This window comes from Sorex fumeus, unplaced genomic scaffold (assembly GCF_029834395.1).
Source record: "Sorex fumeus unplaced genomic scaffold, SorFum_2.1 ptg000063l, whole genome shotgun sequence".
In the NCBI taxonomy this organism is placed as follows: Eukaryota; Metazoa; Chordata; class Mammalia; order Eulipotyphla; family Soricidae; genus Sorex; species Sorex fumeus.
Genome location: NW_026606120.1, coordinates 78,113,285 through 78,124,936, shown reverse-complemented (window position 1 = coordinate 78,124,936; position 11,652 = coordinate 78,113,285). Strand labels below are relative to the sequence as shown.

Genomic DNA, 11,652 nt, shown 5'->3' with positions numbered 1-11,652 from the left:
GGGAGGGGCCTCAGGGATGGCTCGCCATGGGCCTCCCGGTGGCCCCTGTGCCCCCTCCTGCCCAGGGAACCCCTTCAGAGTCTGGGCGCCTGGAGCAGCATCTGGGCATCCCAAAGGCCACCCTGGCCAGAAGCGCCGAGTCCCAGGCCCCCGTGCTCTGCTTTTCAGACCAGCCCAGTGAAATCAATCCTAGCCATTCCCATTCGGGCTCACGACCATTTAATTTCTTTGGTGGTCTGAGAGGGGGATCAAAGGACTAATCATGGAAACAACAAGGTGGAAATTGGAACTGATCTCAGGATCTAAGCCATCCTCAGGCGCGGAGGGTCACAGTGACTTTCACCGGAGACCCGGCGGGCCGAGCATGCGGGAAAGGACCCCTTTTCAAGGTTCACCGGGTGGTGGGGGGCGGGGGCACCTCTAGGTGCCGGGCTCCCCTCGCCCTTCCATGTGGCTGCTCTTCCGGTGGTTCCACATCTCGTTCTCCAGCCGCAGGCGCTGGTTTTCAGTCCGCAGCCGCTCCACCTCGGCAGCCAGCGCCTCCACCTGCCGGCAGGGCTGGTGGCCAGCAGCGCCCCGCAGCTGCTGCAGCCGGTGGGTCTCCTCCTCGGCCTGCGAGAGGCGCCGCTCCAGGTCCAGGTAGTCGCGCACCAGCTCCTGCTTGCTGCGGCCCTGCAGGCTCTCGGCGTGGTAGCGCTCGTAGGCCTCTGAGAAATCCCTCTGCTGGAACTCGCCGTGGGCTGGGCCGTGCCCGTCGCTGTCTCCCGCCTCACTGTCCCCGCTGGAACCCGGGTGCGAGGCCCCGTGGGGCACGTCCAGGTTGGGCTCCTCCGGGTCTCGGTCGTTCATGAGGAACTGCGTGGTGTTGTAAGGGGCCACGGGCTGGCCCTTGGCGAACATTTCCTCGCGCACCCGGGAGGCCCGCTGGCCCTGCCACTCGTCCCGCTGCTGCTTCTCGGCCCAGCTCAGCTCCAGGTAGGGCCGCCAGTGGCGCTTGCGCTTTGTCGGCCTCCGCCGGTGCTTCTTCCGGCCCAGCACGGCCTCCACTGAGCTGCCCTCTGGGCTCTGGGTCCTGGAAGCCTGGCAGTCCCCACCCGGGGCACCACCTGCTCCAGTGCCATCGTCTTCTTCTGAGTGGCTGTCCAACTGGGGTGTCTGGGGCAGGGAATCGCCAGGGTCACGAGACTCGGGGGGAGTCTGGGGGCTCCCAGGAACACCAGAGGTCTAAAGAGAAAGGATGAGGAAGATGGCTCACAGAGGACCTTGCCTGGTGGTGAATCCTTCCCTGTCCACCAGCCGGAAGCCAACCCTCCTACACATCCCGCCAACGTGGCACACCCCGCCAACGTGGCACACTCCACTAATGTGGCACACCCAGTTAACATGGCACACTCTGCTAACGTGGCACACTCCAGTAACATGGCACACCCCTGCTAGTAAGGCACACTCCGCTAACGTGGCACTCTCTCTGCTAACATGGCATACCCAGCTAACGTGGCACACCCCTGCTAATAAGGCACACTCTGCTAAAGTGGCACTCTCTCTGCTAACATGACATACCCAGCTAACGTGGCACACCCCGCTAATATGGTACTCTGCTGCTAATATCACACATTTCATTAACGTGGTATACCCCACTTACCTGGCACTCTAACACGGCACACTCTACTAACGTGGCACACCCACCTAACATGGCTTCTCTCTAGTCTCTCATGCTTCTGCTATCATTGTTTATAGGCTGTCTTGTCTATTCCCAACCCTCCCCAAGCAAACTCTTGGTGACAGCTGTAAATTTTTTTTGGGGGGGGTGACTCTATCTGGTGATGCTCAGGGCTTATTCCTGGCTCTTTTCTCAGGGCTCCCTACTGGAGGTATTTGGGGGACCATATGTGGTGCTGGGATCAAACTGGGGCTGGCCATACGTAAGGTGAGCACCGTAGCACCTGTACTGATCTCTTCAACCTCAACAGTCCTCAGAGGTGGTGCTGGGGGGCCATGCGACATCAGGGATCCCAACCCTGAGCTTCCACTTGATGGTAGGAATTGTCCCTGTAGAAATCTGACAGTAGGATTCTGACCCTGTGATTTCAAAGCCTAGAATTGTATCTGGTACCAAGCAGACATCCAGTAAAAGATGTTTGAATGAATGAGTCAAAGGAGGAAACCAGGATGGTGAAGGGTTCCTGATGCATCTGTTTGATCAGAAGCCCTAAAGGCACTTGACTTCTCCGAAATTTTCCTAAAAAGTTTGTCTTTCAGGTCAGGGAGGTGGCTCAAATGGCTGAGAACAGGTTTTGTATGTGGGAGGCCCTGGTTCAATCATCATCATAGCCAGGTCCCCTGAGCAGTGCCTGGAGCAACCCCCAAGCATAGGGTCAGGAGTAGCCCCCAAAACCAACATCTGTGGCCCAAGACCCTCACCCCAGAAACAAAAGCTTATCTTTGGGGCTGGACTGATAGTCCAGTGGGGAAGGCATTTGTCTTCCCAGGTTTGATCCCCGGCATCCCATATGATCCCCTGAGCACTGCCAGGAGTAATTCCTGAGTGCTGAGCCAGAAATGATCCCTGAGCATCGCTGGGTGTGACCTAAGAAGAAAAAAAAAGCTTATCTTTAGCCAGAGCTCCAGGCTGGTCACAGGGCCAAGCTATGCTCAGAGGGGGCCCTGCACACTGCTGTCACTGCCTTCAATTTCATGGTAATCTTTAACTCGCAGCGCTTTGCACCGAGGCTCAAAATGAAGCCAACCCTACCTGCAGCAACCACCGGGGACAACTCTTTTTCCTCCTTTAAGGCTTGTTCCCTCCCTAGCCACCCCATCTGAAGCAGCAGCCTCCTCCCCTTTGCAGACTCCCTGCCGTGTGACACAGCTAAGGTCCCAGGCAGCCCTCACCTTGTCACCACTGACCACACCACGTCTCTCCCTGCCTCCAGTGAGAAGGGGGCTGATCTGCTCTGCCCCTCTACAGAGCTCAAGAGAAGCATCCAACAAATAACCGCAGGAGGCAAATGCCCTGAGAGAGGGGCATCCCGAGGGTCCTGGAGGAGTCTCTGTTCTGTCATTCTAGGATACAGGACACGGAGTACAGCTATCCCAGGCACAAGCTGGGGTCCAGGGAGAGAACTTATAGCATCTAAGCACAAACCTGGCATGCACGAGATATTGAGTTTGATCCTCTGTACCCCATAGTACCCCAAGCATCACTAAGTACAGCCCTGGTGTCTCCAAATAGTATTGTCCCTCCCCAAAAGAAGTTGGTCTCCCCCTTCTTTTTATTTATTTATTTTTGGGTCACACCTGGCAATGGTCAGGGGTTACTCCTGGCTCATGCACTCAGGAATTACTCCTGGCGGTGCTCGGGGGGGTCCATATGGGATGCTGGGAATTGAACCCAGGTCGGCTGCATGCAAGGCAAACGTCCTACCCGCTGTACTATAGCTCCAGTCCCTCCTCCTCCTTTTTGAGCGGCAGGAAAGAGACCCTCATGGAGGGAAGCTTCAACTTCCAGTCCAGAGCCTTGGGAATGCTGGGATTCCTCTTCAAAATAGAAAGGTCTGTCTGGGCCAGAGCAATAGGACAGCGGGGAGGATATTTGCTTTGCATCCCATATGGTCCTGTGAGCAGCAACAGGAGAAATTTCTGAGAGCAGAGTCAGGAGTAACCCCTGAGCACTGCTGGGTGTGACTCAAAGAAGAAAAAAAAAGGGGTGTGTGAAGGGACTGTGTGTTTGGGCATCTGCTTATCTGTGGTGGGAGCTGGGAGCTGGGTGTGGGGAATAGGGAATGAGTTGCTCTGTTTGTGGTTTGGGGGAATGCTAATAATAACTACTACAACTAGGATGTTTCCTAAAGTGCCACAGGGCTCGAGACTTCTAGTGAGGGTTCACACGAGCATAGAGCGCGTGTTTGGAGAGGCATGTGGCCTCTGATGTTTTGTGTTTTGTTTTTTTCTTCAGTTTTTGGGTCCCACCCAGTGCTCAGGGATTGAACCTGGGTTAGTGGCATACAAGGCAAGAACCTTGCCCACTGTACCATTTCTCTGACCTCCTTTTTTGTTTTCAGTTTTGGGGCCACACTCAACAGTGCTCAGGGCTTACTCCTGATTCTGCGCTCAGGAATCACTCCTGGCAATGCTCAGAGGACCATATGGGATGCCAGGAATCGAACCTGGGTTGGCTGCGTGCAAGGCAAACAATGAACTACCTCTCCACTCCTTAGGGGTTACTTCTGGCTCTGCACACAGGTATCACTCCTGGAATGCTCATCCCATACTGCTGGGACTGTATGGGATGGCCATGATTAAAGCCAGGTTGGCTGTGTGCAAGGTAAGTGCCCTCCCTGCTGTACTATCTCTCTGGTGGCAGGAAGCCTCTTAGAGAGGAGTCTCTTAGAACTGAAACTGCATGTGCTTTTATTTATTTTGGCTTTTTTGGGATCACACCCAGTGATGCTCAGGGGTTACTCCTGGTTCTCCACTAAGGAATTACTCCTGGAGGTGCTCAGGGGACCATATGGGATGCCGGGAATTGAACCCAGGTCAGCCACATGCAAGGCAAATGCTCTCTCCACTAGATTTATGGCTCCAGTCCCTGGAACTGCATGTGATTTAGAGACATGCAGTTCCTGTCATAGTTTGGGATGGACTATGCTGGGGCATCTGTGTGGTTCATTGTGAGGTACTATGAGTTCACCTGCAGGGAGATCATCTATCAAGAGCATCTGATCTTGTCTCTTACCAGCTGTGTGAGTCACCCTCGACAGGACTTCTGCCTGGTACTTAATAGAGGCCAGGCCTCTGGGAACCCTGAATCTGGGTGGTGTCTATACAGTATCATCCTTCAGATGCTCCCAGCCCTCAGCCATCTTGTATTTATTTTTGTTTATGAGCCATATCTGATGATGCTCAGAGGTTACTCCTGGCTCTGCACTCAGGCATAATTCCTGGTAGTGCTCAAGGGATCGTATGGGATGCTGGGAATGGAAGCCAGGTCAGTCTTGTACAAGGTGAGCTCCCTACCCACTGTACTATCTCTCTGGCCCCCAAAATTTATTATTTATATATATGTGTGTATATATATACGTATATACACATACACACTTGTTTGGGGGCCACACCCAGCAGTGTTCAGGGGTTATTCCTAGCTCTGAACTCAGAGATTTCTCCTGGTGGTACTCATGGGACTATATGGGATAAGGGGAATTAAACCTAGGTCAACAGCATGCAAGGCAAGTGTCTTACTTGCTGTACTATGGCTCTGACTCCAAAGTTAGCTTTTTGGGGCCAGAGCAATAGTACAGTGGGTAAGATGTCTGCCTTGCATACTGCGCACCTGTGCTTGATCCCTGGCATCCCATATGGTCCCCTAAGCACTGCCAGGAGTAATTCCTGAGTGCAGAGCTAGGAGTAAACCTTGAGCATCGCCGGGTATGACCTGAAAAGAAAAACAAAAAAGACCAAGTTAGTATTTTTTTACTATCTTCTCATGAAGAAACCCCAGGCCCAGGTCATCCACCTCACTTGGTTTGGTGGAATTCACAAGGGAAGCAGATGAACCTGGGCTTGAAGTTTCCTCCTGGGAAGATTATTACAGATTCACCTCTGAAAAAATAGATGTGAGGCTATTCCACTGATCTCTTTTTTCTTTTTCCTTTGTTTTTTGGAACACACCTAGTGGTGCTCAGGGCTTATTCCTGGCTCTGCGTACAGGGGTCACCTCCTGGTGATGCTTGGGATGTGGAGGATCCATATGGGATGCCAGGGACTGAACCCCAGTCAGCCGCACGCAAGGCAAATGACCTACCTGCTGGCCCACTGCTCCAGCCCAGCCCCAGCCATCTTTCCCCCTAGCTTAGCCAGCCTCCCTCTGGGCCTACCGTGCTCGCTCCTTTTGTAAGCCTGGCCTGTGCCCACCTACTGTAGATCACCCATATAATTTGGATGAGTCATTTGCTCTGTCTGATACATCTACTCCTGAAGTGAACTCTAAAGTTTAAAACACCAAGAAGCACTGGAAGTGGCTCTGCAGGCTGAAGTGGAGATGCTGAGTTCCCCTGTCACCTCTAAGGGACTGTGGACCAGGCAGGACAGGCAGTAATCCTGCAGGCTTCCAGAGGTCAGATCAGAAGATGAAATTATCCAAGCACTGACACATAAATGCTTCTCCTTTTGGGGGCACAGGCTCCCCCCATCCCAAATTAGGAACCCTTTGTTTACTTTCTTCTCCCAAGTGAAGGCTGGGTTCTCAGCCTGGACAAAATGCAAATATTCAACCAAGTTCTTTGTTTTGTTTTGTTTTGGGGGGGTCCACCTGGTAGTACTCAGGGCTCATTCCTGGCTCTGTGCTTAGTCATCCTGATGGATTGGGGGGGGAACCATATGAGGTGCTTGGGATTGAAGTTAGGTCAGCAATGTGCAAGGCAAGCACCCTACCCACTGTGTTTTGGTTTTTGTTTGGGGGCCACATCCAGTTGTGCTCAGGGCACCATATGGGGTGCTGGGGCTGGAACCCATGTAGGCCTTGTACAAGGCAAGCACTTTACCGGCTGTACTTTGCTGGCCCCCTACACTGTATTTTGTCTCTTTCGCCTAGTGCTTTGATCTAGGGAGAACTGCATTCTGCTGTCAGAAGCCCCAAGTTTCACCTTAGTTGGTTGCTGGCTGGCTGCATGCAAGATGCCAGAAAATGATGCTTTAGCTCTCTGAACTTCTCCCCTTTGAAATGGAAAAAGAGAATTCCTACCTGGGAGGGTTACTAGGATTTCCCAAGTTAGCACAGATTTATCTGGGCATCTGGCACCCGCCAGGTGCAGGAGCCATTTCAAAAGGTTTTCAGCTCCACCATCACAGGGGAGACAAGAAGTCAGGGCCCCAGGGGCAGGCGAGGCACCGGGGGAAGGGCCCCGGGGAGGGCGAAGCTTACCTTGACCTTCTCCAGGGCTGCAGCTGGGCGGTAACAACTGGTCTGGTTCCGAGTGGGCCCCTTCTTCTGGTCCCAGGCTTCCGCAGAGACCTTTAAGTAGGGACACCTGCTTTAAACAACAACAGACAGCTAAGTGGCTCGGGAGAGCGCCCGCCGCGGCTCCCCGGGCCTGGCCTCTGCAGCAAGGGGGAGCAGCCATTTTGTGGCACTGCACAGCCTCCCTCCAAACGCAGGCCCGGACAGCGGGCCGGCCTGCACGCCCCTGCCGTCCACACCTGCGGCCCCCAGGGAGCCAGGTGGGGGATGGCGGGAGCCTCTTCCCGGGCCGGTTCCTCAGGCCCCAGGCCAGGGCTTCCTGTGCATCCTGTTCTGGAGGGCCCTGAACCCGGCTTGGCAGCCAGGCCCAAGCTTTGTCTCCCCCATGAGCCAAGCGGGGGAAGGAAGGAGGCCGCCCGCGGGGCGGGGGGCGGGGTGGGGGGCAGCTGCGAGGAGGAGGCAGCAATGACCAGGAGAGGTTGGGAGCTACCAGCGGCTGCGAAGAGAAAACAGGGAGCCCGGGGAGGAAGCACTTTCCCACGGCCTCCTGCAGCACCCCCCACCTCCTCCGAGGCGGCGTCGGTGCTTTGAGGAACACGGCCTTCTCCTCTGCAGAGCCTGGCCTGCCCTCCCTCCTCTGGCCGGGAAACCAGAGAAGCGGGGCACGGTATTCACACTCCATGCAACTGCGAGGGAAACCCCACTGAGATCGAGCTGGGTTCCTTGGAAGAGGGGAAATGATCCGGGAGGCAGGATTTGCAAAGGCGGAACTGACCTATTTGTCGTCAAGGGCTATGCCCACGACTACATCTGTGTGTCTTTCTGTGCGATCGCCTGTCTGCAATTCCCACCGCCTCAGCCCTACCTCCCGCTGCAGTGGCAGCAGCTCAGCCCCAGTCACTCAGGCACCGAGGTTGGGGGAGGGGGGACCAGCTTGGGAGCGCGGTGCCTGCTGGGAACTGTAGTTCTCTTAGCCGGGAAGGCCGAGCGAGACCCCGTCACAACCACAGCGCCCATGGAGAACTCCAACACCCACTTCCCCTTGCGCGGGGGGCGACCCGCGCTCACCACCGCCTGCTCTAATAGGCCAACTCGCCTGCCAATCACGCCACTCTCGTCCACGATTCGCTGTGCGGAAGCACAACTTGAACCGCCTCTCCGAGCTCGATTAAAAAGAGTTCATTGAAGTCGGTAATCCTTACGGGGCGGGAGCTAGGTCCGGCTGAGGGGGCGGGGCTTGGGCGCGGAGGGATCCCGGGCCCTAGAGGAAGGCGACGAGGTGATCGGTGGCCGCCGCCGCCATTTTGGGCTGGGAGGAGGCAGCGGAGGGACTCGCTGCGCAGTGAGAGCACCCCATGGGGGGTGGTCCGGGCGCGGGGAGAGGCCGGGCCGAGAGGGCTGCCTGAAGTGGCGGCGCCGGGAGACAGCGGGGAGTGGGCTCGGGGCCTGGGACGAGGGCGGTGGGGTGACGACGGTCGGAGTCTCCCCGGCCGGGCCCGGTCCTCAAACCGTCTCGGCAGCCCCGCAGCCCGGCCTCGGACAGAGGGCGTGGTTCCGGGGCAGAGACCGCGGGGGTCGTGTCCCGAGGCTCCCGTGGGGGGCGAGACGGGGTGGATCGTCTCCCCGCCGGCCCCCCGATGCCGAGAACGGGCGCTCCGAAGTTCTTTCCCCGCCCCCCTCCGGCCCGGGCCCGGCGGCGAGACCCGGAGTGGCGGGGTCCCCCGCCCCCCCCCCGGGGCGTGCGAGCTGGTGACGACGCCCTGGGGGAGGACAGAGGGACCTTTTTCGGTGGCACAGCAGCCCCCGGGGTTGCTGCGAGGGCGGAGAGCCCGGGGCGAGCCCCCCACCCCGAGGCGCCGGACCTCAGCATCACGCTGGGGGGTAAGGGGCACTGCAAAGGGTCACAGTGCCCCTCCCCGAAGGTCGACTCCCAGGGGATGGGCTTGGAGGAGGGTCGTTCCTTGGGGTTTTGTTTTGCCCCTTCTAGGGTAGAGCACCAAGTGACTTGCGAGTGGTCATGGCCCGGGGAATAAAGGTGCGTGGCCCCGTGCGGGTGCCTCAGAAAAACGTGTTTACGTGTTGAAATGAGAGCCTTGACTCGGCTGCACTCCCGGAGGACCCAAAACCCCCGCACCAGTGTGATTTTCCTAAGAGCCCCAGTTCCTCCCAGTTTAAGGAGTTCTTCCTCCCACCAATAAACCAGATGGGAGTGGTTTAGCCAGTGGGGCCTTGTTCCTGGGGAATCTCTATTTTGAAGTGCTAAGTAATTGGAGTCCCGTCTGTGTGCCCTAGATGACACCGAAATAGAAGCTGCCCGATCCCCTCTGCCCTGGTGGCAAAGGCCATTGGGGAAGCCGCAAGAGGGAAAAAGCCACACTCAGTCTTGCGTTGCAGTTGTAGCCCCTAAAGGTTGGAGCTCTTTTCCTGATGCGAAAGAGTAAGCAAGCCATCCTGTTTTCTCCAGCTATAAATCCAAATTCAGATTTACAGCTCAGGGAGGTCTGAGTTTTCTTTTTTTTTTTTTTTTTGTTTTGCTTTGTTTTTTGTTTTTGGGCCACACCCAGTGGTGCACAAGCTTTACTCCTGGCTTAGGGATCACTGCTGGCAATGCTTAGGAGACCATATGGGGAGCTGGGGATTGAACCCCGGGTCAGTTGAGTGCAAGACAAACGCCTTACCCATAGTTACAGCTTGGGGCCCGGTGTCTGAGTTTTGTGACTGAAATGTCAGTCAAATGATGCCCAGATACTGTCGTAAGGGAGTGGCCAGGGAACATGATCTCTGAAGGTACCTTGTGATGGAAGGGCATGGCTAACTCAGCTTAATCATACCTGAGCTTCGTGTGGCCTAAGTAGTAAGAACCTTGAGTCTTCCCAACCGAAGTCCTGTTCCTTCTGTTCATGAATAAAATCAGTTGTTCAATAACCTGTTTTCTGACCCTGCCCTCCCCAAAAGTTCCCAGAGAAAGTTGAAATTGAGTTGCAGAAGTGTGGTTACCCTAGACTGGTTTTGAATTCAAAGTCAGAACCACCTGCTTCGGGGAGCTTCAGTGCGCTGACTTTGGATTCATTTTCTCAAGTTCCCTTGCAGTGGGCTGCAGATCAAGAGAAGATGCAAGTTAGGAGACGCCCAGGCTGCCTTGGCATAGGAGCCTATGGGGTTGCTTTATGAAAGGGGCTTTAAAATGGGCTCTGAGGTTCTTTAGTCAAGAGTAATGGAGGATCCCAGACATCCATTATAAAATGATGTAGTTAAGGATGTCACTAATGGAGAATACTGCACCTAGAAGTTGGAGTATAGGTACAGAAATTCAGTACTTAAAAAAGTACTTGAGTAATTTTTAAGATTAGTTCATAAGTTACTCTGTTCTTTACTTACTAAGTTAAATTAGGGATCAGACCAACTTTTAATGGCCCCTTGGTTATCTCCTGTGCAAAACAGGTCTGGAAGTTAGGAACTCAAAGTTCTGTTTCTGTGTGCTACCACAACCTGATTGGCTTGGCTAGAGGCCAAATCCGGGAGATGTGGCCAAACTGGTCGCTTTGTTGCTGAGTCTCTTGTTCATCTAATGTTCAACCAGACCTTCAACTTCCTCTTCAGCAGTCCCCTTTCAAATGAGGTGCTTTGTGGTTTATGACAAATTCTACAAACCCTATATGCCTCAGTTTCCTAATTTGAAAATGGTATCCTTGCTACCTCCCTCATAAATGCCGGGAGGAGTAACCATTCTAGCTATGTAAACATTTACTTGCTGGAACTTCATTCTTTGGGAACTTTAGAGCTTCTGCTTCAAAGGTTATTTGGGGCGTTTGGGAGGCCTGCCTTATTGAAGTGTGGAGTGGTTGCCCCTGGCAGCGCAGAGGACAGCCATCCAAACAGGCTCAACGAAGCTGTTTCTCAGGGTACCAAGTAGTTGTTACTCTGAAGGCCTCGGAAGCTTACAGCCTGAAGGCTGGTTTCTGGGCCCCTGTGTCTGTATAGCATTCACAGAGAGGCTGGAGTGATTCTTGAAGATGCTTGCACTCAACTCTCTGATTTCCATAGTTAATCAAATCGTTATTCTCTGTTCAGCTCTCATCATCTACCTTCTTTATTGTTTCAAGTTCAGATGTTAGATGTTCACTGTTCTATTAAATACACTTTTAGTGGGGTCAGAGATAGTACATCGGCTAGGGTGTGACTGATGTGGGTTAGATCTCTGTCATCCTATATGGTCCCCCAGGCACTGTCAGGAGTAACCCCTGAGCACCATCGTGTGTGATTCTCCCTCTCTGCCCCCCAAAAAACTTTATAACAGAGAAGATGGACTTTTTTTTTCTTTTTGGGTTACACCTGGCGGTGCACAGGGGTTACTCCTGACTCATGCACTCAGGAATTACTCCTGGTAGTCCTCGGGGGACCATATGGGATGTTGGGAATTGAACCACGGTCGGCCATGTGCAAGGCCCTACCCTTCCCGCTGTGCTATCTATTGCTCCAGCCCCAGAAGATAGAAAACTAAAGAAATTTTCTTTCCAGAAGAAAATTTACTTAAGTCTCCAGAACAGTGTTTTGGAGTTATCTGTACATGCATGATTTTTATATTTGGGGGTTTTAGGCCATACCAAGCTCTGCTGAGGCTTATTCCTGACTCTACTTAAGTGTCTCCTGGTGGGGCTTGAAAGACAGTGCCAGGAATCAAACCTACTTCATCTGCA

At 54.3% G+C, this 11,652-nt stretch overlaps 1 protein-coding gene across 1 annotated transcript; it reads right to left on the bottom strand.

Annotated features, from left to right (window-relative positions):
- Window positions 1-379: 379 nt before the first annotated feature.
- Window positions 380-9,764, bottom strand: HEXIM2 (HEXIM P-TEFb complex subunit 2). Its single transcript, XM_056126571.1, has 5 exons — window positions 9,747-9,764; window positions 7,969-8,083; window positions 7,821-7,855; window positions 6,920-7,009; window positions 380-1,224 (listed from the first exon to the last, which is right to left on the bottom strand). Exons 1-5 carry the CDS (start codon window positions 9,762-9,764, stop codon window positions 421-423), a joined length of 1,062 nt encoding a protein of 353 aa, XP_055982546.1. The 3' UTR covers window positions 380-420.
- Window positions 9,765-11,652: the final 1,888 nt, after the last annotated feature.